The 23,278-nt window shown below is 41.6% G+C and overlaps 1 protein-coding gene across 3 annotated transcripts in view; it reads left to right on the top strand.

Moving 5' to 3' along the window:
- The window catches only part of MYO5B (myosin VB), a 374,136-nt gene that overhangs the window by 152,373 nt on the left and 198,485 nt on the right, over positions 1-23,278 (top strand). For all 3 annotated transcript variants that reach the window (XM_058438377.1, XM_058438378.1, XM_058438376.1), the window contains exons 3-4: positions 9,436-9,607; positions 12,419-12,563. In XM_058438377.1, the coding sequence (XP_058294360.1) occupies positions 9,436-9,607; positions 12,419-12,563 (317 nt within the window). The remainder of the gene's footprint in view (positions 1-9,435; positions 9,608-12,418; positions 12,564-23,278) is intronic.

Here is a 23,278-nt window from a genome sequence, read left to right on the forward strand (position 1 = left end):
ACATAAACATATATAAAATATCAATTTATAAATATACATAAACATATATAAAATATCAATTTATAAATATACATAAACATATATAAAATATCAATTTATAAATATACATAAACATATATAAAATATCAATTTATAAATATACATAAACATATATAAAATATCAATTTATAAATGTATATAAACATATATAAAATATCAATTTATAAATGTATATATTTATAAACATATATATTTATAAATATATATATTAAATAAACATATATAAATATGTATTTATATAATATATAATATATAAATACGTATTTATATAATATATATAAATATATATATACACACAATACAATTTCTTTATCCACTCATTGATTGATGGTCATTTGGGTTGGTTCCAAATTTTGGAATTGTGAGTTGTGCTGCTATAAACCTGCATGAGCAAGTATCTTTTTCATGTAATGACTTCTTTTCCTCTGGGTAGATACACAGTACTGGGATTGCTGGATCAAATGGTAGTTCTACTTTTAGTTCTTTAAGGAATCTACACACCATTTTCCATAGTGGTTGTATTAGTTTACATCCTTGGGGGAGAGTTGAAGAGATTCATATGAGAATCGAGAGGAGGCCAGCATTTCTGCCTCAGGAGTTGAAGCCACTGGGTTCAGGTCCCAGCTTTCTAATCTGAAAGAGGAGTGCTCAGGTCCCGGCTTTCTAATCTGAAAGAGAGGAGCTCTGTGGCTCTGCACCTGGTGGTCCCTGTGCTGCCCGCTCAGCTGGATGCAGAGCCCGGGAGAGGGGGGCAGCTGTGTTCCCTCAGGTCCGGGGACATCTCCACCAAGGTGTTGTTGGGATGCTTTGTGGGGAGGGAGGTCTGATTAGAATCCTGGTGATACCACTAATAGTGGATGAAGAAGCCTGCAACTCTAGAATTGAATGAAATAAAAATCAGCCCTCGGATATTCTCCATTTCCTCCTGTTCCCACCTTTTGGAAATTTTTCTGCATCATCTACATGATAGTTAATTGTTCACTGGTTTCCTGTATAGACAAAGTTTAATATAAGTAAAAAACCTTTTCACAAAAAAAGAGCCTTCATTAATATAAAGAAAAAACAGGAAACTGTATAAAGGAAATCCCACTAACAGAGATAACCAATGATATTTTGCACGGTCATCCATCTAGGCTTTAATACAGGTTTAAATAAAGGGAGTCCTCTTACAAACTTTATTCCTATAGCATACTTTTTTTTTTTTTAATTCAGAAGAATGCTGTGGGCAGCTGCCTGACTGTCCTTGTAGTTTTTCTTTCACTGTCTGTAACTTCAATGAGCCCATATCTTGGCTCACTTGTGAAATTATTTTATGAGACCAAGGAAGGAAGAGTTCATCAATGAAAAATTCTGATTTAGGTATTGCCTGCTGCCCTCCAGAGATAAACCAATCTGTCCCCACAAGTGGTGTACCTGTTTGTCTGCCCTCTTCCTTGTTAGGGTCTTGTCAGTCTGATAATAGTGCTGATAATCTTTTACTTGAATCTCTTTGGTTACTGATGAAGTTGAATAGTTTTTCATCTGTTCACGTGCTATTTTGTGATTTGTATTCTAGGTACGATTTTCTGTTGGGGTGTTGGTTTTCTTTTGAATTTCTTATAACTCTTTGTATATTAAGATTAGGAATTCCATCATATAATGCAGAATCCCTGTCCCCTTTTCCCATTTGACTTTGCAAATGGTAGGTTTTATGATAGGTTTAAAGTTTTAAATTATAGTCAAATTTATGAATATTTTCCTACATGGTTTTGGCTTTTGCATAATTCTTCAAAAGTTCTTACTTCCAAAACTTACACAAATACTTGCCCAGTTTTAAAATTATTTTTTATGTTTGTTCTTTTTTTTTTTCCCATAATTTTTTTTTTATTATACTTTAGGGTTTTAGGGTACATGTACACAATGTGCAGGTTTGTTACATATGTATCCATGTGCCATGTTGATTTCCTGCACCCATTAACTCATCATTTAGCATTAGGTGTATCTCCTAATGCTGTCCTTCCCCCCTCCCCCAACCCCACAACAGTCCCCGGAGTGTGATGTTCCCCTTCCTGTGTCCATGAGTTCTCATTGTTCAATTCCCACCTATGAGTGAGAACATGCGGTGTTTGGTTTTTTGTCCTTGCGATAGTTTACTGAGAATGATGTTTTCCAGTTTCATCCATGTCCCTACAAAGGACACGAACTCATCATTTTTTATGGCTGCATAGTATTCCATGGTGTATATGTGCCACATTTTCTTAATCCAGTCTATCGTTGTTGGACATTTGGGTTGGTTCCAACTCTTTGCTATTGTGAATAGTGCTGCAATAAACATACGTGTGCATGTGTCTTTATAGCAGCATGATTTATAGTCCTTTGGGTATATACCCAGTAATGGGATGGCTGGGTCAAATGGTATTTCTAGTTCGAGATCCCTGAGGAATCGCCACACTGACTTCCACAATGGTTGAACTAGTTTACAGTCCCACCAACAGTGTAAAAGTGTTCCTATTTCTCCACATCCTCTCCAGCACCTGTTGTTTCCTGATTTTTTAATGATGGCCATTCTAACTGGTGTGAGATGGTATCTCACTGTGGTTTTGATTTGCATTTCTCTGATGGCCAGTGATGATGAGCATTTCTTCATGTGTTTTTTGGCTGCATAAATGTCTTCTTTTGAGAAGTGTCTGTTCATGTCCTTTGCCCACTTTTTGATGGGGTTGTTTGTTTTTTTCTTGTAAATTTGTTTGAGTTCATTGTAGATTCTGGATATTAGCCCTTTGTCAGATGAGTAGGTTGCAAAAATTTTCTCCCATTCTGTAGGTTGCCTGTTCACTCTGATGATAGTTTCTTTTGCTGTGCAGAAGCTCTTTAGTTTAATGAGATCCCATTTGTCGATTTTGGCTTTTGTTGCCATTGCTTTTGGTGTTTTAGACATGAAGTCCTTGCCCACGCCTATGTCCTGAATGGTATTGCCTAGGTTTTCTTGTAGGATTTTAATGGTTTTAGGTCTAACATATAAGTCTTTAATCCATCTTGAATTAATTTTTGTATAAGGTGTAAGGAAGGGATCCAGTTTCAGCTTTCTACATATGGCTAGCCAGTTTTCCCAGCACCATTTATTAAATAGGGAATCCTTTCCCCATTTCTTGTTTTTGTCAGGTTTGTCAAAGATCAGATAGTTGTAGCTATGCGGCATCATTTCTGAGGGCTCTGTTCTGTTCCATTGATCTATGTCTCTGTTGTGGTACCAGTACCACGCTGTTTTGGTTACTGTAGCCTTGTAGTATAGTTTAAAGTCAGGTAGCGTGATGCCTCCAGCTTTGTTCTTTTGGCTTAGGATTGACTTGGCGATGCGGGCTCTTTTTTGGTTCCATATGAACTTTAAAGTAGTTTTTTCCAATTCTGTGAAGAAAGTCATTGGTAGCTTGATGGGGATGGCATTGAATCTATAAATTACCTTGGGCAGTATGGCCATTTTCACGATATTGATTCTTCCAACCCATGAGCATGGAATGTTCTTCCATTTGTTTGTATCCTCTTTGATTTCATTGAGCAGTGGTTTGTAGTTCTCCTTGAAGAGGTCCTTCACATCCCTTGTAAGTTGGATTCCTAGGTATTTTATTCTCTTTGAAGCAATTGTGAATGGGAGTTCACTCATGATTTGGCTCTCTGTTTGTCTGTGATTGGTGTACAAGAATGCTTGTGATTTTTGTACATTAATTTTGTATCCTGAGACTTTGCTGAAGTTGCTAATCAGCTTAAGGAGATTTTGGGCTGAGACAATGGGGTTTTCTAGATATACAATCATGTCATCTGCAAACAGGGACAATTTGACTTCCTCTTTTCCTAATTGAATACCCTTTATTTCCTTCTCCTGCCTGATTGCCCTGGCCAGAACTTCCAGCACTATGTTGAATAGGAGTGGTGAGAGAGGGCATCCCTGTCTTGTGCCAGTTTTCAAAGGGAATGCTTCCAGTTTTTGCCCATTCAGTATGATATTGGCTGTGGGTTTGTCATAGATAGCTCTTATTATTTTGAGATACGTCCCATCAATACCTAATTTATTGAGAGTTTTTAGCATGAAGGGTTGTTGAATTTTGTCAAAGGCCTTTTCTGCATCTATTGAGATAATCATGTGGTTTTTGTCTTTGGTTCTGTTTATATGCTGGATTACATTTATTGATTTGCGTATGTTGAACCAGCCTTGCATCCCAGGGATGAAGCCCACTTGATCATGGTGGATAAGCTTTTTGATGTGCTGCTGGATTCGGTTTGCCAGTATTTTATTGAGGATTTTTGCATCAATGTTCATCAAGGATATTGGTCTGAAATTCTCTTTTTTGGTTATGTCTCTGCCAGGTTTTGGTATCAGGACGATGCTGGCTTCATAAAATGTGTTAGGGAGGATTCCCTCTTTTTCTATCGATTGGAATAGTTTCAGAAGGAATGGTACCAGTTCCTCCTTGTACCTCTGGTAGAATTCAGCTGTGAATCCATCAGGTCCTGGACTCTTTTTGGTTGGTAAGCTATTGATTATTGCCACAATTTCAGAACCTGTTATTGGTCTATTCAGAGATTCAACTTCTTCCTGGTTTAGTCTTGGGAGGGTGTATTTGTCGAGGAATTTATCCATTTCTTCTAGATTTTCTAGTTTATTTGCATAGAGGTGTTTGTAGTATTCTCTGATGGTAGATTGTATTTCTGTGGGATCGGTGGTGATATCCCCTTTTTCGTTTTTTATTGCATCTATTTGATTCTTCTCTCTTTTCTTCTTTATTAGTCTTGCTAGCGGTCCATCAATTTTGTTGATCTTTTCAAAAAACCAGCTCCTGGATTCATTAATTTTTTGAAGGGTTTTTTGTGTCTCTATTTCCTTCAGTTCTGCTCTGATTTTAGTTATTTCTAGCCTTCTGCTAGCTTTTGAATGTGTTTGCTCTTGCTTTTCTAGTTCTTTTAATTGTGATGTTAGGGTGTCAATTTTGGATCTTTCCTGCTTTCTCTTGTGGGCATTTAGTGCTATAAATTTCCCTCTACACACTGCTTTGAATGTGTCCCAGAGATTCTGGTATGTCGTGTCTTTGTTCTCGTTGGTTTCAAAGAACATCTTTATTTCTGCCTTCATTTCATTATGTACCCAATAGTCATTCAGGGGCAGGTTGTTCAGTTTCCATGTAGTTGAGCGGTTTTGAGTGAGTTTCTTAATCCTGAGTTCTAGTTTGATTGCACTGTGGTCTGAGAGACAGTTTGTTATAATTTCTGTTCTTTTACATTTGCTGAGGAGAGCTTTACTTCCAACTATGTGGTCAATTTTGGAATAGGTGTGGTGTGGTGCTGAAAAAAATGTATATTCTGTTGACTTGGGGTGGAGAGTTCTGTAGATGTCTATTAGGTCCACTTTATGTAGAGCTGAGTTCAATTCCTGGATATCCTTGTTAACTTTCTGTCTCGTTGATCTGTCTAATGTTGACAGTGGGGTGTTAAAATCTCCCATTATTATTGTGTGGGAGTTTAAGTCCCTTTGTAGGTCACTGAGGACTTGCTTTATGAATCTGGGTGCTCCTGTGTTGGGTGCATATATATTTAGGATAGTTAGCTCTTCTTGTTGAATTGATCCCTTTACCATTATGTAATGGCCTTCTTTGTCTCTTTTGATCTTTGTTGGTTTAAAGTCTATTTTATCAGAGACTAGGATTGCAACCCCTGCCTTTTTTTGTTTTCCAGTTGCTTGATAGATCTTCCTCCATCCCTTTATTTTGAGTCTATGTGTGTCTCTGCACGTGAGATGGGTTTCCTGAATACAGCACACTGATGGGTCCTGACTCCTTATCCAGTTTGCCAGTCTGTGTCTTTTGATTGGAGCATTTAGCCCATTTACATTTAACGTTAATATTGTTATGTGTGAATCTGATCCTGTCATTATGATGTTAGTTGGTTATTTTGCTCGTTAGTTGCTATTGTTTCTTCCTAGCCTCGATGGTCTTTACAATTTGGCATGTTTTTGCAGTGGCTGGTACCGGTTGTTCCTTTCCATGTTTAGTGCTTCCTTCAGGAGCTCTTTTAGGGCAGGCCTGGTGGTGACAAAATCACTCAGCGTTTGCTTGTCTGTAAAGTATTTTATTTCTCCTTCACTTATGAAGCTTAGTTTGGCGGGATAGCAAATTCTGGGTTGAAAATTCTTTTCTTTAAGAATGTTGAATATCGGCCCCCACTCTCTTCTGGCTTGTAGAGTTTCTGCTGAGAGATCAGCTGTTAGTCTGATGGGCTTCCCTTTGTGGGTAACCCGACCTTTCTCTCTGGCTGCCCTTAACATTTTTTCCTTCATTTCAACTTTGGTGAATCTGACAATTATGTGTCTTGGAGTTGCCCTTCTCGAGGAGTATCTTTGTGGCGTTCTCTGTATTTCTTGAATCTGAATGCTGGCCTGCCTTGCTAGATTGGGGAAGTTCTCCTGGATAATATCTTGCAGAGTGTTTTCCAACTTGGTTCCATTCTCCCCATCATTTTCAGGTACACCAATCAGACGTAGGTTTGGTCTTTTCACATAGTCCCAAATTTCTTGGAGGCTTTGTTCATTTCTTTTTATTCTTTTTTCTCTAAACTTCCCTTCTCTCTTCATTTCATTCATTTCATCTTCCATCAGTGATACCCTTTCTTCCAGTTGATCGCATCTGCTACTGAGGCTTCTGCAATCTTCGCGTAGTTCTCGAAACTTGGCTTTCAGCTCCATCAGCTCCTTTAAGCCCTTCTCTCCATTGGTTATTCTAGTTATCCATTCTTCTAATATTTTTTCAAAGTTTTTAACTTCTTTGCTATTGTTTTGAATTTCCTCTCGTAGCTCAGAGTAGTTTGATCGTCTGAAGCCTTCTTCTCTCAACTCATCAAAGTCATCCTCCATCCAGCTTTGTTCCGTTGCTGGTGAGGAACTGCGTTCCTTTGGAGGAGGAGAGGTGCTCTGTTTTTTAGAGTTTCCAGTTTTTCTGCTCTGTTTTTTCCCCATCTTTGTGGTTTTATCTACTTTTTGTCTTTGATGATGGTGATGTACAGATGAGTTTTTGGTGTGGATGTCCTTTCTGTTTGTTAGTTTTCCTTCTACCAGACAGGACCCTCAGCTGCAGGTCTGTTGGAGTTTACTAGAGGTCCACTCCAGACCCTGTTTGGCTGGGTGTCAGCAGCGGTGGCTGCAGAACAGCGGATTTTCGTGAGACCACAAATTCAGCTGTCTGATAGTTCGTCTGAAAGTTTTGTCTCAAGGGGTACCCGGTTGAATGAGGTGTCAGTCTGTCCCTACTGGGGGGGTGCCTCCCAGTTAGGCTGCTCAGGGGTGAGGGACCCACTTTAGGAGGCAGTCTGTCCGTTCTCAGATCTCCAGCTGCGTGCTGGGAGAACCACTACTCTCTTCAAAGCTGTCAGTCAGACAGGGACCTTTAAGTCTGTGGAGGTTCTTGCTGAGTTTTTGTTTGTCTGTGCCCTGCCCCCAGAGGTGGAGCCTACAGAGGCAGGCAGGCCTCCTTGAGCTGTGGTGGGCTCCACCCAGTTCGAGCTTCCTGGCTGCTTTGTTTACCTAAGCAAACCTGGGCAATGGCGGGCGCCCCTCCCCCAGCCTCGCTGCCGCCTTGCAGCTTGATCTCAGACTGCTGTGCTAGCAATCAGCGAGACTCCGTGGGCACAGGACCCTCCAAGCCAGGTGCGGGACACAATCTCCTAGTGTGCCGTTTTCCAGGCCCGTTGGAAAAGCGCAGTATTGGGGTGGGACTGACCCGATATTCCAGGTGCCGTCTGTTTCCCCTTTCTTTGACTAGGAAAGGGAACTCTCTGACCCCTTGCGCTTCCCGAGTGAGGCAATGCCTCGCCCTGCTTAGGCTGGCGCACAGTGCGCTTCACCGACTGTCCTGCACCCACTGTTAGGCACTCCCTAGTGAGATGAAACCGGTACCTCAAGCAGAAATGCAGAAATCACCCGTCTTCTGTGTCGCTGGGGCTGGGAGCTGGAGACCGGAGCTGTTCCTATTGAGCCATCTTGGCTCCACCCTCTATGTTTGTTCTATCTAAACTTATTTTGGTAAGAGAGAATAAGAATACTGGCCTAATTTTTTTTCCCCCTAAATGGCTAGCTAATTTACTTATCAATGCTACTTGGAAAGATCCTTTTAACCTTTTATTTGCAATTTAACATTATAACATACAAATTTTCTCTATGTGCTTGTGTTTGTTTCTGTATCTACTACACTTGATTTATCTGCCTATCTTAGCCCTTTCATTGCTGGGTTTATTAATATACCTTAAGATTTGATAACCCAGTCCCTCTAAAGATGGGGTGGGAGAAACATTGATATTTATATTATCTTAAAAGTCGACTATTACTCCAGTAAATTGAGTCTGTGTCCATAGAATTTCCTAAAAGGTTTATGTAAAACAGAAATTCTTAAAATATGATCTAAAAGCCACCTGTATCAGAATTACTTGGGAATGTATTTTACATTTCAGGTTCCTGAACCCTGCCTCAGAATTCCTGATAAGTAAGTTGGGCTCAGGAAACTTTTTATAAGCGTCTCAGAAGATTTTTAAGAACAGCATAAGAATCTTAGCACTCAGATAAAACATGGTGAGCGGCAGCCAAGTTCCTCCTGTTTAAATGTTTAAAAACATCCCCACCACCTTTTTATAAACTACCTGTGTAGATGTACATGTGTGCATACATGTACTGAGAGTTACAAATGTATCCTGTCGATGAACATTTTTGAGTACTTAATGATGTCCAAGTGCTAAGAATACAAGGATAACACCTCGCATCTGAGATTTGACCTTAAAATGTGTAATCCTACTCCCTGATTATGCACATATATCTCAAACTCCTAATATATTTTAGGTGAAAGCAAAATTACTGCCCTAGAAGAACGTGCAGTTAGTTGGGGAGAAATATATGCACAAATGGTTCAACTTGAGGCCACTTATAGAGGGCGGTTCATCAGATACAAGATGATCCAAATAAAAATGGAGCGTGTTTGTTAGTGGGGGAGAGCATATGAAGCACCAGCAATAAATGGGGCCAATCAAGGAAGTTTTTCTAGATGGAAGAAAGAACAGTATTCAATTGCAACTGAAATTAAAGACTCAGTATTTTTCCCTTAAGAAGCAATAGAACACTCTCTTAGACCTGGTTATGTTTCCAGAGCTATGTGTGTCAGTCTTCTACCTTAATATCCTGGGGTTATGTTATCAGCAAATTTTCCATCTGGACTGGTCTCTCATGGCAACACAGGTATTTTGTTCAGCTTGTCTTTCTTTAAAACGTTACTTATCTTCATTACTTACTATCATGTTAAGATGGTGATTCCAGCTAAGAAGACAGGACATTGAATGCAGACTTTACGCTTCATAACCACCTTTTTGTGTCTGCTACTTGCATGTCTTTAGATTCTGGAATACCCAATTGACGTACAACGCAACCAGCTGCCCTTCTTACGGAATCCAGATATCTTGGTGGGAGAAAATGACCTGACTGCCCTTAGCTATCTTCATGAGCCTGCAGTTTTGCATAATTTGAAGGTCCGTTTCCTGGAGTCCAACCATATCTACACTTACTGTGGTAAGTGGGGGGCATCTGTTGGCTGCATGCGTTGGAAAGTGCTTACCAGCTTTAGACTTGCTCAACTCAAATGCTTAGGAGTCCTCGTTTCACTCTCATTTGTAAGTATCTCTCCACTGAGACCCTTGAAAGGTTTGCAGTCAGTGAATGTGGCTTAATTAGGCTGCCCCAGTCTCTGTGGGATGATTGGTGTTAATCATGGATCAACCAGGGAAGAAATGGGTCACACCATGTGGTGCGACTGGCTTAGCTCAGTCCTTGGAGTCCTGGGAGAGGAGTTAAGTACAGCATCGTGCCTGAGCTGGGTGCCTGCTCTCATCACTGAACCCTTGTTTTGTTTTGCATTGTTTTATTTTCTGCTTGAAAAGCCTGCTTTTCTGTGATCTTCTCACTTGCCTCTGTTTGTACTGACATAACACCCAACGAGTATTTGTCAAAATAGTGAGGAAAATTCATAACATATTTTAAAAGTCCTGAAATTATATTTGCTTTTCTTAAAACTTCTCCTTTCCTATATCACAAATTCTGATCTCTCTCTCTCTTTTTAAAGAGTATTGGTAAGTGACATAGCAAAAATAGAACTCTATGAACTGTTGTTTGAGAGGCAAATTGAGGATCTGGTTGGGGATTCTGGCTGCAGGGCTCCTTTGTGGGAGTCGCTCCTTTGTGGTCTTGTCCTGGGAGGGAACGCCTGGCATGTGCCTTCTGGTCTTGCTCATCGTCATAAGTGACACCTCAGGCAATCAGGGGTTTTTCACTTTTATATTCTACTTTGGTTTGGAATTGATAGTTTTAGCTACCAAGTTAGGGTGAGTTTTTCTTCCAGATTTCAGGAGCTGTCAATAGCAGGTTTATTCCAGTGCTTGAGAGCTGTGGTTTCCCAAAAGCTCCTTCACTCCAACTGCTGGTGGGAGTTTTATTTGAAACAAACTGTCAATTATCAGAGCCTTTAATAAGATATTTACTTCAAAAAGGAGACTTTTAAAATTCGACTCCTATTTTAGGAGAAAAAGAAAAGTGACCATCAGGTTCTGTTTTTAAAGGAATACCCTCTAAGATGTCCCAGTGTCTGTACATATGTATCCAAATGCATCTTGACTCCTCCAGTTCAAGCTGTTCAGAGTGACTGAATGGCACAGAAGTCTGAGTCGTCCAGGAAGCACTAGATGCTGCTCTGGAGGGACCAGGATGTTTAAGGAAAACACATGACCTCGGAGTATGATACGGAAATGTGAATTGCATGCTACGTGAATTAGAATCTTATAGAACTCTAATAACAAGCAGAACATGTGAGGCTGTTCCTAAGAGGATTCTCCAAGTGATTAGCCGCGTTAGTGGAATTTATTAGGGTTCTGGGCCTTATATTTTGGTCTTTTCAGGCAAACTTCTGTCAAGAGGACTTGAGTGTCTTTTTTACCCCCTGGCCTTTTCCCCTTTATGTGGAATAATCTGGTTTATTACACTTCGCGTTCCCAGCGTCTGTTTTTAGACACCAGAAGGGAGCACGATGTTGGAGACTTCCCATCTTAGCAGCCTCCCTTTCATTGCCTTCTCCTTCCCAGGTGACTGGAAAAGCTTCTGGTTTTTGTACCTCAGTCAGTGGGTCTTCTGACATCCAGAATGTGATCTTATGGGAAAGAAAAAGGCATATCTCTGTTTTGTCTGAAAGATCAAATTCACAATTTTTTCCTTCTACAGGCTCAAACATCAACTTGCCTCACATCATCCATAAAAGATTATCTGAATCTTATAGCATTTCCTGGTTGCTCAATCAACATGTATTTACTGAGTCCATCATTGCAATGCATTCTTTAGGGGACACAAGGTGTAAGGGAAAAAAGTTGAGATGTGGTGTAATAAAAAATAGCAAACATGCAGTGCTTACTATACAAGGCATTGGTCTTAAGTGTTCTCTCTCTCTCTCTCTTTTTTTTTTTTTTTTTTAAGACAGGGCCTCACTCTGTCACCCAGGCTGGAGTATAGTGGTGCCATCATAGCTCACTGCAGCCTTGAACTCCTGGGCTCAAGCATTCCTCTCAGCCTCCTCGAGCAGCTGGGACTACAGGTCCATGCCACCATGCCCAGCTAATACTTTTTTGTACAGAAGAGGTCTCACTGTGTTAACCAGGCTGGTCTCAAACTCCTGGCCTTAAGTGATCCTCCTGTCTCAGCATCCCAAAGTGCTGGGATTACAGGCATGAGCCACCATGCCTGGCATTTTCCCTTGCACAATTCATCATTTTTCCTTAGGATGTCCCAGATAAATGCAGTTGTTATCTCCATTTTATATAACAGTTGGGGAAACTGAGGTACTGAGAAGTAATTGCCAAAAATAACATAGTTGGCTGAGCCAAGATTAGATCTCAAGATACGTAAATTGTATTCTCTGTCCACATGTTATTTGTATTTTAGTGAAGATAATATACAAATGAGAAAATTTATAATCCTTTCCCAGATTTTAGTTCTGAGATGGATTTTTAAGTCTCTCTAATATATACTGGTAGAATTTAATATCCTCTTCTCTCTGATCCTGGAACACCTTGCACAGGTCTATTTTATGAACTCAATTTTTTTTAGCATTTGTGAGTGTGTGTGTGTGTGTGTGTGTGTGTATGCTTATTCCAGGCTGTAGGGTATTTGGAGACCTGAAACATACAGATGAGCCTTGATTGAGCTGATTGATTGGTTAAGACTGGTCCTGCTGCCCTCTCATTCTTTGGTTTTTGGCGTGTGTATGAATGGGTGGGTGCCTTGAGCTAATGCCAGGTGTCTGCTGTGCTATCGGAATCTGACCACCTTGTCTGTTTGCAGGTATCGTACTTGTTGCCATTAATCCTTATGAACAGTTGCCAATCTATGGACAAGATGTCATCTATGCCTACAGTGGCCAAAACATGGGAGACATGGACCCCCACATCTTTGCTGTGGCAGAAGAAGCCTACAAGCAGATGGCCAGGTGAGAATGTCCTCAGCCCAGAAGTCCTCCTGAGTAGTCAGTGGGCAGGAAGTGGAGTTTTTACCTTCCTCTGCAGCTGATGCTCACAGTGAGGTGGTGAGACTGGGATTGAGGAAACGTATTGGAAACAAAGCAGCCCAAGTTCTACTGCCTACCTCATTTCCTCATGCCTTTATCTTATTCTTGTGAACTTGAACCTAGACTTGGAGAGCAGTGGCTCTTTAGACTTATTTCATTTTTTTGAGCAAAGGAATAAATTCCTTGCATTTCATCTCTCTTTGACTTCCTTTTGGCCCCTTTTCCTCCCTTCATGGTATAATATAATTTATTTGATAGTATCTCCATTCCCTTACCCCAGCCTGATCTACAGATAGTCTCACTGAAGACTCCCTTTTGAAGAAACCAGGGCTCTTTGACAACTTCTTGAGATGCCAAGCACTCGAGGGCAGACATTGAAGTTTCAAATTGGCAGCTGTGCATAGTGGTTTGGGGTTTTTAGCCTGGAAGTGGAGCTCTGTTTAGGCATTTAAGTAGATCTCCTCTTTATTGCTGTTATTCTTTTCACTCTGAAAAATAGCAGGTCTGTTTCTTCAGAAAATGGGTTGGGTGATGGGCTGTAACTTCAGCATAAAGTAGGGAAAGATAGCTTTATCAATGTTTTGGGGGAAATGCAGGTCTCAGTTAATACTAAAATGCTAGATTCTTTCAGCCAAGTTTTTCTTGTCACCTCTAGAGAACATGTTTTGGAGCTGGCAACATATAGCAAAGTCTTTTTGGAGAAGGAAAGCTATTTAGATTAATTTAGTAAAAGGAGTTAGTGATTTTTGTAGGGGGAGAATCCCATTCTAGGTGGTCTGTGCTTCAGTGGATTTCAGGGTATCATTTTCATCCCAGCAAAAATTTCCATGAGGGAAGACTGTTTTATGGGCATCCTTGCAGATTTATAGTGCTTCGTTGCTGGCTGTAGAGATCAGTATATAAAAGGTCTGCTTCATTATAGATACTCAGTGATGTATTCAAAATAAGCACCGATTGGAGAGCTGAAAAATCTAATAAACAGAATGATCTGTAACTATTTTATTTCTCCAAAGAGTGGAGCTAAAATTATTGCAACCTTTCACTTTTCTCTAATGCCAAAAGAAAGACCATACACTATACTAATCTGCTGTCAGGGCTCAACTAGGAGTCCCTTAGCTTGGCAACTCATTGACGTGTACCTCCTACCCAGTGGTGTGGTTCAGAAGATTGTGTGGAGAGAAGAATGAACATTAGCATGTTGCACAGTATGCAGCCTGCGCATGAGTTTCTGTTGGAGGCCATGGGTATGGCACAGAGAAGGGAGGCCTGGGGACTGAACGGATTCTGTGCTTTGGAAGAATCTATTCACCTGAGTCTACATGCACTTCATGTGAGAACAGTGACACTCTTTCCTCCTTTAGAAGATGGTTTCTTTATGGTTCTGAAAGAGAAGGTAGGTGTGGCTTGGTTCTTACCATGTTCTACCATGCCAACAGCTCTGACAGCTCTCTAAGACTTGTCCTGTCATGGCTGGATGCTTTCATCCCATTCTCTTAGCCACTGCACTTAGGTGTGTCAGAAGTTTCCATTCTTCATCAAAGCTGCTTGTGGACTCCTGTAGGCTTGAGAATCTTCTAGCTTTCCACTCTGTGGAGTCTTCTAGGTTTATCCACCCTGTAGACCCTCTTGACAAGATTCCTCTGTTCTTCTCTGCCGTGCCTAAAACTGAGTCCATGGTTATCCTACACTTGGGTTATTTCACTTGCTTGAGACCTGTGCACCCATTATGGGGAAGAGGACGTGTGGGAGTCTGGGGTGATTGGTGTGATACTGTCTTGCCCTAGGGTAATGAATTTGTCAGTAGAGAGTTCGGATGTTAAAGCTGAACTGAGATTGCTTCCTTAAGGATTTTCTTTAAGATTTTAAGGTTTATACTTGTTTTACCACTGGGTCCCTAATTTTGCTGAAGTTCTTGTGCAATTTTTGCTTATGAACATGCATTAGAAGTAGGAAGACCAGCACATGTGGCCACAAGGGAGAGCTTTTTTTTTTTTTTTTTTTTTTTTTTGATGGTGTTTCGCTCTTTTGCTCAGGCTGGAGTGAAGTGGTGCGATATCAGCTCACTGCAACCTCCGCCCCCCGGGTTCAAGTGATTCTCCTGCCTCAGCCTCCTGAATAACTGGGATTATAGGCGCCTGCCACCACGCCTGGCTAATATTTGTATTTTTAGTAGAGACGGGGTTTCACCATGTTGGCCAGGCTGGCCTCGAACTTCTGACCCCAGGTAATCCACCTGCCTCAGCTTCTCAAAAAGTTAGGATTACAGGTGTGAGCCACCACGCCCAGCTGAGAGCTATTTTTGAATTAGTTCTGTTGTCAGCAGCTCAGGGTTTCTGTTATTGATCTGAGATGTACATTGGAAGCCTCAGCAGAATCTGTTGAGCCAAGAAAGGAGGGTGACCCATTGGTTAGATGCAGGACAAGTTTTTGCTGTATTTCCTGTCTGGGCCTTCTCTATCAGTTTTGGATACTAGAACACATTCATTCAACAGTATTTGTCAACTGTCTGTTGTGCTTTTTCTGATTCATCAGTAGTCATTGAAATAATTATGTGGTTCAAGTAGCCATAGGCTAGCACAGTGTACTTTGAATTTGAGCCTGCCTAACAGCTGGGTGAAATGAAAGGTGTAAGAAACTAACATTAATAGTTTTCAGTCTTTGGAGACTACAACTCAGGTGGCCTTGGACTCAGTGATTCTCTTGATTCACTGGGGACTGGATTTTCTTTCTTGATGTGGCTCACACAGGGACTCTTGATGCTTTGAGTGGGTGGGGAGACTGAGAGCATGAGGGGCTAAGTATAGATCTTTATTCCCCCCCCCACACCCACCCCCCAAGAGTTCCAGGAGAACTGCTAGTGCTGGAGGAAAGTTAGAGGAGATAGCAGTAAGAGAAGAGGATTCGTTCACTGTCCCTATCTCTGTCATATTCACCAAGTCTGGGCTTGAGGGTGAATGCAGATTCACAGTGAAGAAAAAGGGGGTGTTAAAATCCTATGAAACGTCATTTTCATGAATTCTGTCCACTGCATGAGAATCCTGTGAGGAATGGGCTGACCTCCACTTCTTAGCTCTGTGCTTTCTACTCCTCCTTCCCCATCTGAGACCCAGAAGGCCCACTCACTCATTTTTACCTTCCTCAGCTCCAACCTCAGGTCCTCCATCAAATCATTATCAGCAGATGTTTCTAAAGTATCAGTTATTTGATAGGCTCAATACTGACCACTAGGAAATTTAAGACCTCACTCTGCTTCTTAAGGGGCTCACTGTCTGGTGGGAGAGAGAAAATGTACGTAGGCCAAGAAGCCCATAATTGCAGGAAGTATAAATAAAAACTGTGCCATGGTGTCATTTAAATTGAGCTTGGAGACCTAATTTCACAGATCGTCCAAGAAAACTAGGATTTTAGCTAGGTCTTGATGAATTGGTAGGATGCACAGAGTGAGAAGAGGGCCTCTAGGTGGGTGGAGTAGTGGACCATGACCTCAGAAGTGGGGCGTCAAAAGGCATCACGAAACCACAAGATACTGCCTTGCACTCACTAGGATGTCTACAATCAAAGATATGATAACGAGTGTTGGCAAGGATATGGAGAAATTCGAATTCTCACATCCTGCTAGTGGGAATGTAAATTGGTGCAACTGCTGTGGCAAATAGTCTGATGGTTTTTTGAAAAGTAAAACAAAAATCCCCCTATGACCCAGCAATTCCATTCTTAGGTATGCACCCAAGAGAAATGAAAACACATTTTTTTTTTTTTTTGAGATGAGTTTCACTCTTGTTGCCCAGGCTGGAGTGCAATGGTGCAATCTTGGCTCACTGCAACCTCCACCTCCCAGGTTCAAGCAATTCTCCTGCCTCAGCCTCCTGAGTAGCTAGGATTAAAGGCACCTGCCACCACACCCAGCTAATTTTTGTATTTTTAGTAGAGACAGGGTTTTGCCTTGTTGACCAGGCTGGTCTCGAACTCCTGACCTCAGGTGATCCACCCACCTTGGCCTCTCAAAGTGCTGGGATTATAGGCGTGAGCCTCCGTGCCCGGCCTGAAAACACATATTTACACAAAAACTTACACATGTTCTTAGCAGTGTTATTCACAATAGCCAAAAGGTGAAAACAACTTATATGTTCATCACCTGATGAATGGATAAATCAAGTGAGGAATATCCATACAATGGAATGTTATTGGCCTTAAAAGGGAACAGAGAACTGATACATGCTACCACATTGATAAACCTTGAAAATATGCTAAATCAAGCCAGATACAAAAGACCACATGTTGTCTGATTCCATTTCTCTAAAATGTCCAGAATACGCAAATCTATAGAGACAGAAAGTAGATTTATAGTTGCCTAGGGCTGGAGGTTGAGGCAAAATGGAGCGTGATTTCTGAGAGGTATGTTTTTTTGGGGGGTGGTTGTGGGGGTTGATGAAGTGTTCTAAAAATTGGTTGTGCTGCTGGATGCACAATTTGGCAAATGTACTAAAAATCATAGAATTATACACAGTAAATGAGTGAATTGTGTGTTCTGTGAATGATATCTTAATAAAGCTATTATAAACAAAAAGACGTGGCCAGGAGACTGTACCTAGGAGACTGTAACTTACATGGTGAATGGATCTGCATGGGTGTCTGGGCTATAAAGTTAGAAACAAGGTGAAGCCAGACTGTGGAGGCCTTTGCAGGCTGGGGTGAACTTTGGGGAAGAAGTGTATTCTATTAACACAGTACAAAGGTGGCCAAACGAGTTTGGGAAACCGTGGGTTAACCAAGTTAAACATCTTCCTTTAAGGCAGAGCTTCCCAGAGCCCTTATGTTGACACGCCTTCTGAGTTTCCAAGATAGGGATCCATTATGCTGGGTTTGCAAATCATATTTAGACACAAAACTGTTTTCAGAGATTATTTCAAGGGACTAATGTTCTGTGCAACACTGTTTGAGAAATGCATAGGGCAATGGAGAAATTTTAGTGTCTTGGATAAGGAAATAATATGATACAAGAGATGTTCAAAGAAAAATTTTTCTCTGTTGGGTCCTATTAATGATATCTTCTTCTCTATATTCCTGTACATTTCCAAGGATAAGAATACCTTCTCATCAGAAGCTTAGCTTGTTGTGGAAAGAACTTATCTGTGTATAGTGTGGATGAAAGGCAGGGAATTATAAAGTGTGAGACTTTGTGGCACAGTGTTATGTTCTATTTCTTTTATCTTCCATGCTTTATCCCAGGGCATGTGATTGGTGCTCAAGAAAGAATAGGAATTATTCTCATTAATGCATTTAATTCTCAGAGTTGCTGTCTGAGATTAGTTATCCCCACAATACAGATGAGGATAGAGACTTTTGGATGCTGAATAGTTCTCCAAGGTCATGAAGACAGTGACTGGGTACAGATGGAGTTCAGACCCAAGCTTCTTTGCTGCACAGCTTCCTCCATTAGCTGAGAAAAATGATACTACATCCCTAAATGGGCAGAGATGGAACCCAGACCCAATCTGATTGCCCAGTCCTTCCTGCATTAGCCAAGAAGCTGTTCTACTTCCCTTAATGGGTAGCAATGGAATTTAGACCCAATCTGTTTGCCCCAGAGCCTCCTGCATTAGCAAAGAAGCCCTACCACCTCTCTAAATTTTGTCTGCTTAGCCCCAGTCTTGTCAGAACAGAGCAGATTCTGGTCCGCCAAGTAGCACTAAGGGGCAAAAGGGATAGATCTTTGTCCTTACAGTTTTGGTGTGTTTTCCAGCCTTGTTGGTGGGAGTGTGCCGTCTTACTTGGCTGGCTGTGTCTGATTGCTTTTTTGAGCCATGTGTTTTATTTGTGCTGGGTTTTTTTTGTTTTTGTTTTTGTTTTTCCTGAAAGGGAGTGGGGATGCTGCAGAGCAAATTTATTTGCTCAGGTAGCCAAGGTAATAGAGCACCCACATTCCCATCTGTCTCTGCTGTGTTGCCAGCTGTGACTAATAATGAAAGATGAGATTGCTGTTGCCTGGGATCCCAGGAAGGGATGTGCAGCTTGGAGGCCTGTAGAGGGTGGGGCTGGTGAGGAATGAAATGCACCCTTGCCAGAGTGGGAGCCATCCTGGAGATGGGGTTTGGAGCCCATGAGGGTGAGAGCCTGTGCTCGGCAAGGATAGGGATTCTAGTTAATGGTCCTGGTTGGGCTCTTGGAGGAGGGTCTCTTGCTCGATTTGGATCCCCATAAGTGTGAAGAGCGTGTAGAGAATTTGATGGTCTTCTAGGGAAGCAGTATGGGAATGAGTGTCCATAGTGAAAAAGCCAAAAGTGTCCCTCTTTGGTAAACAGGAGGGAAGAGGTTGCAAGGCTGATGGTATGAGTGGAAGTGAGAGGCTGTCCTCTGTTGCTAGGACGACCCTTAGTGAGCACATTGACTCCTCAAGGCAATGAGAGAAATTCCTGATTGTGGAAATACATTGCAGAAGGGAAAGGGAGTGAGGAAGCTATGCATTTTCCATTTTGGGAGGTCAAAACAACAATTAAAAATAGAATTGACAACTTTATCTTCCTAATGATGGGGATGGAATGCTCTGGGATGCATGAGAATGGACTCAGGACTTTTGCATTCAACTCCAGGCTGCAGATTCTGTTGAACTTGGATCTTTGGAAATACATCTTTCAAAAAGAATTATACAGAGGTGACCTAAATCTTCATGTTGCTTTGAGATCAAGTTTTAAGTAAAATAATGTCAGTTTCTTCCTTCAGTTTTGGCATAAGGTGGTTTGTTATTCTGGGCTGTTACATGGTTTGGGGAGGTTGGGGATGTGGAGTGCTTCCTAATTGAGCCTCAGGTTTTCAGTGAGAGAATGTCATCATGCTGATGTGAGTGTGGAGCCAGGTTTTTCCTGTAAGTGGTATGCTGTGCAGGAGTATGCAGGGGTCTGTCCCCCAGTAACTTCCTCTCTCCCAACCTGCCATGTGTCCAGGGGTAAACTCTCTGATATCTGTGGTTCTCAACATCTTCACACTTTGAGGAGAACATTGGCCTTGCTTCTGAGAGGAACTTGGATCCAGTGAGAAGTCATGAGGAGCCTTTGAAAGCTCTTGGGCGCTGTAAGTCTTTGCGTACAGTTGTTACGGCTGACAGATTCATGGGCTATGGTTGAGTACAGTGAATGGTGGAGTCCTTGGGGAGGTCAGTGAGTAGGGAGCAGTGACTGGCTGAATTTTATAGTAAAGTCTGAAACCAGGACTTCAGTCAGCCCTGAATTTTGGATGAACTTTTCTTTCCCGTTCAATATAATTTCAAGTCAGGGTTAGTCAGAATTGCTTTAGGACAAGGTATGAGAGATGCTTAAGATGTCTGAACACAGGAATGGTTTTTAATCTCTTCTCCAGCCCTGTCTCTTATTTCTTGAACATGCCCTGAGCATTCCACATTCAGATTCCTTCCTGGGATGCTCTGGGCTGTTCCCTTGTCCCTGTTCTTCCCTGCTCACCTGGGTCTCTCGTTCTGTGACCTCCTGCACAGCCATGCCAGTGCACACCTATCTCCCTCCCCTAGGGATGCTACAGCACTAAGGTTTTGTGAAATTGTTTTGATCCTTTCCAATCTCTTAGATGGTATTATTGTTTGTGTCTACCTATCATATTCAAATTGCTAGTTTTATTGTTAAAATTTCTGAGTAGGGGAAAGTTATTTAAGTGTGCAGTGAGTATGGCTAATGACGACATCCCTATTTTAAAAGAAACTGATAGTAAATGGATATTGCCATCTCCTTTTAAAATTGTGCATTTAGGAAAGAATAGGAGAGGCAGTTTCCTTTGCCTGCCTTCTATGACCCTGCAGAGGTCATAAATATTATTAACAGTTGCATATCTGCAGTGTACCCAACATGATTTGTGAGGTTAAATCTCAAATTGAAATCATAAAGCTAAGAGATATTTTAGTTTCTTAATATTCACTATTTTACCTGGAAAAGCACAGCATGTTAGAAAGGAGAGAGCCTGCGTCATCCAGTGGAAATTAGTTGTGCAGGATACTGTGTTCTGGCAAGTGGTCTTTTGGATGCTGCCCTACCATTCCCAGTATAGGATACTTTCTCAAATGTGTTACATTTTTCACAGCTTTCATTATCAGGAGTTTCTGTATCACACAGCACTTTGCTGAGTCTCCATTTGCCTTCACCCATGGATCTGAGCTCTTCCTGTGCAGCTGTCCAGGATAATGATCATTTTCTTGTATGGCAGCCCCTTCTGTCCTTGCCCCCCACTCTGGCCCAAGCCTCCTGGCTCCCACTGCCATTCCTTATGAGCATGGCTTTTCAGACACTCTCCTATCTGGCCACCCTGAGATGTCATCTGGTCTTTCTGTCTGGTGTTGATGGTCGCTGGATGTGGTCTGCAGAATGTGAGGTGATGAGGTACTCATGCAGAATTTCTGACCGAGCCCGCAAATGCATTTATTTTTGGGAGGTGTTTCACGTTGTTGACTTATTATAAGTTTACAAGCCACTAAATTTCCATCCCTTTCCCTGCCCCACCCACATACACACTCAAGAACTGTTTTTAATCACAGCTTTAATGGGATGTAAATAACTAGCAATAAACTACACATATTTAAAGTGAAGTCACACACATTAAATTGCACATACAATTAGACATTGTATAGTATAAACCCCTGAAACCATCACCACAATCAAGATAGCAAACATTTCCTTAAGTCCTGAAAGTTTTCTTGTGTTTTTTCTTTTTTCAAAGTCTCCCTCCGTCCCCAGGTAACCCCTAATTTGCTTTCTGTCATTGTAAATTCAGACTGCTGTTAAGGTATGTTGCCTTCATCCTGCACTTCCTCAATTGATTTCTTTTTCCCTTTGGTATGCTAAGCAGGATTCCATCCATATTAAATTTCACCCTGGTACTTGTGTTCTGTTATTTTGTGAATGTATCTTTTTGAATTCTGATTTTTGCATCTGATAGATCAGGTCTCCCTAGCTTGATGCACTGCAGATGTAACGAGTCTGTTGTGTCGTTCTTATCCAGAAGTGGTAATCTGGGGCTGGGTGCGGTGGCTCATGCTTGTAATCCTAGCACTTTGGGAGGCCGAGGCGGGCGGATCACGAGGTCAGGAGATCGAGACCACGGTGAAACCCCGTCTCTACTAAAAATACAAAAAAAATTAGCCGGGCGTGGTGGCGGGCGCCTGTAGTCCCAGCTACTCTGGAGAGGCTGAGGCAGGAGAATGGCGTGAACCCGGGAGGTGGAGCTTGCAGTAAGCCGAGATTGCGCCACTGTACTCCAGCCTGGGAGACAGAGCGAGACTGTGTCTCAAAAAAAAAAAAAAAGAAGTGGTAATCTGGATAGATTCTTGTAATGTGCATAGATTCCTGTAATGTGCATGGAGCAGTTTTTTCTCCAGGTACTAGTCACTTAATCTGGTAGAACTAAACATTGAGTCAAGTGCTCATGCATATTAAGTCTTGCTAAAACCTGCACACACTGGGTTGGTCAATCATGACTTGTTCTTGGAGCACTCTTGGTTGTGTGTGAGGTGGACTAGCACAGACCCCAGTTAGCGTCCCAGCTTCACCCGGGTCAAGCTCCTTCGCTTAAGGTGTGCCATTTCTTTATTGGAGCAAGGGCATGTGTGTGTGCACTTGTTTCCTCAGGTCACTGTAAGGCATAAATGGGCTCAAGTGTTGGAGCACTGAGCACGGAGCCCTGTGCAGGCAGAACCCTCCTGGGTGTGGGCTTCTGTGGCTCCTACACACCGTTCTGGTTACACAGCGTTTTCCTGATGTCAAAGTCAAACTTGTCACCCTACATGGATTTCTTTTGGAATTAATAGTGGTGCTGACGTGTGAGTAGGATTTAGTTTTTCAAGGTGTCCAAAATAATTTTCATTAAAAAAAAGCTAATAGAATGTGAAGCCTAGCAGGATGAAACAGCATTGCTATTTACATCATAGTAATGCCTTTCACGCTGTGTTAACCACTTTCTTTTTCAACTGTGTATTTTCACATTTATATCCCAGAAGACAGAGCAGCTGAAAACCTAGTCTGACAATGGGCCTGAGTTTTGCAGCAAAGGAAGATGCTGGGAAGCGAGGCAGCTAAGAGTTGAGTGTCCAGGGACAGCAATGAGACTGGCTTAAGTTCTTAAAACACAGTAGCTGTGTGACCCTGAGCAAGTTCCTCAAGTTCACCTCAATTTGCACCAGGGTTTATGTCTCTAAGATAGGGATAAATGTCATGTCTAACTCACAAAATTGTTAGAATTAAATCAGTTGATAAATGAAAATTCTTAGTATGATTTCTGGCACAGAGTGAGGGTTTGCTGAATGTCAGCCACAGTGGTGGTGATAGTACTGATGGCACATTATAGGTGTCATATCCCTCATCATGTCACAGTATCCAAAAGAAGGAAACGATGGAAGAATTCATAGTTGAGTAAGATTCCGTTTATAGGTTGTCCTCAGAACAGATTTTACTTTCAGGGCCAAGTGAACAGTATAAGGATAGCCAGTTCTATGTGCTCAGTGAAATTCTTTTGGACTTTTTAATAGGTTTGTGCTTGGCAACCAATTATAACTTCTATAATTATAATTTCAATTTGTCTAGAGGAAATATAGCATAAACTACACTATGCTTATGCATTTATTATATATGGAAAACAAGCCGCTT

This window comes from Hylobates moloch, unplaced genomic scaffold, assembly GCF_009828535.3.
Source record: "Hylobates moloch isolate HMO894 unplaced genomic scaffold, HMol_V3 SCAFFOLD_5, whole genome shotgun sequence".
NCBI lineage: Eukaryota > Metazoa > Chordata > Mammalia > Primates > Hylobatidae > Hylobates > Hylobates moloch.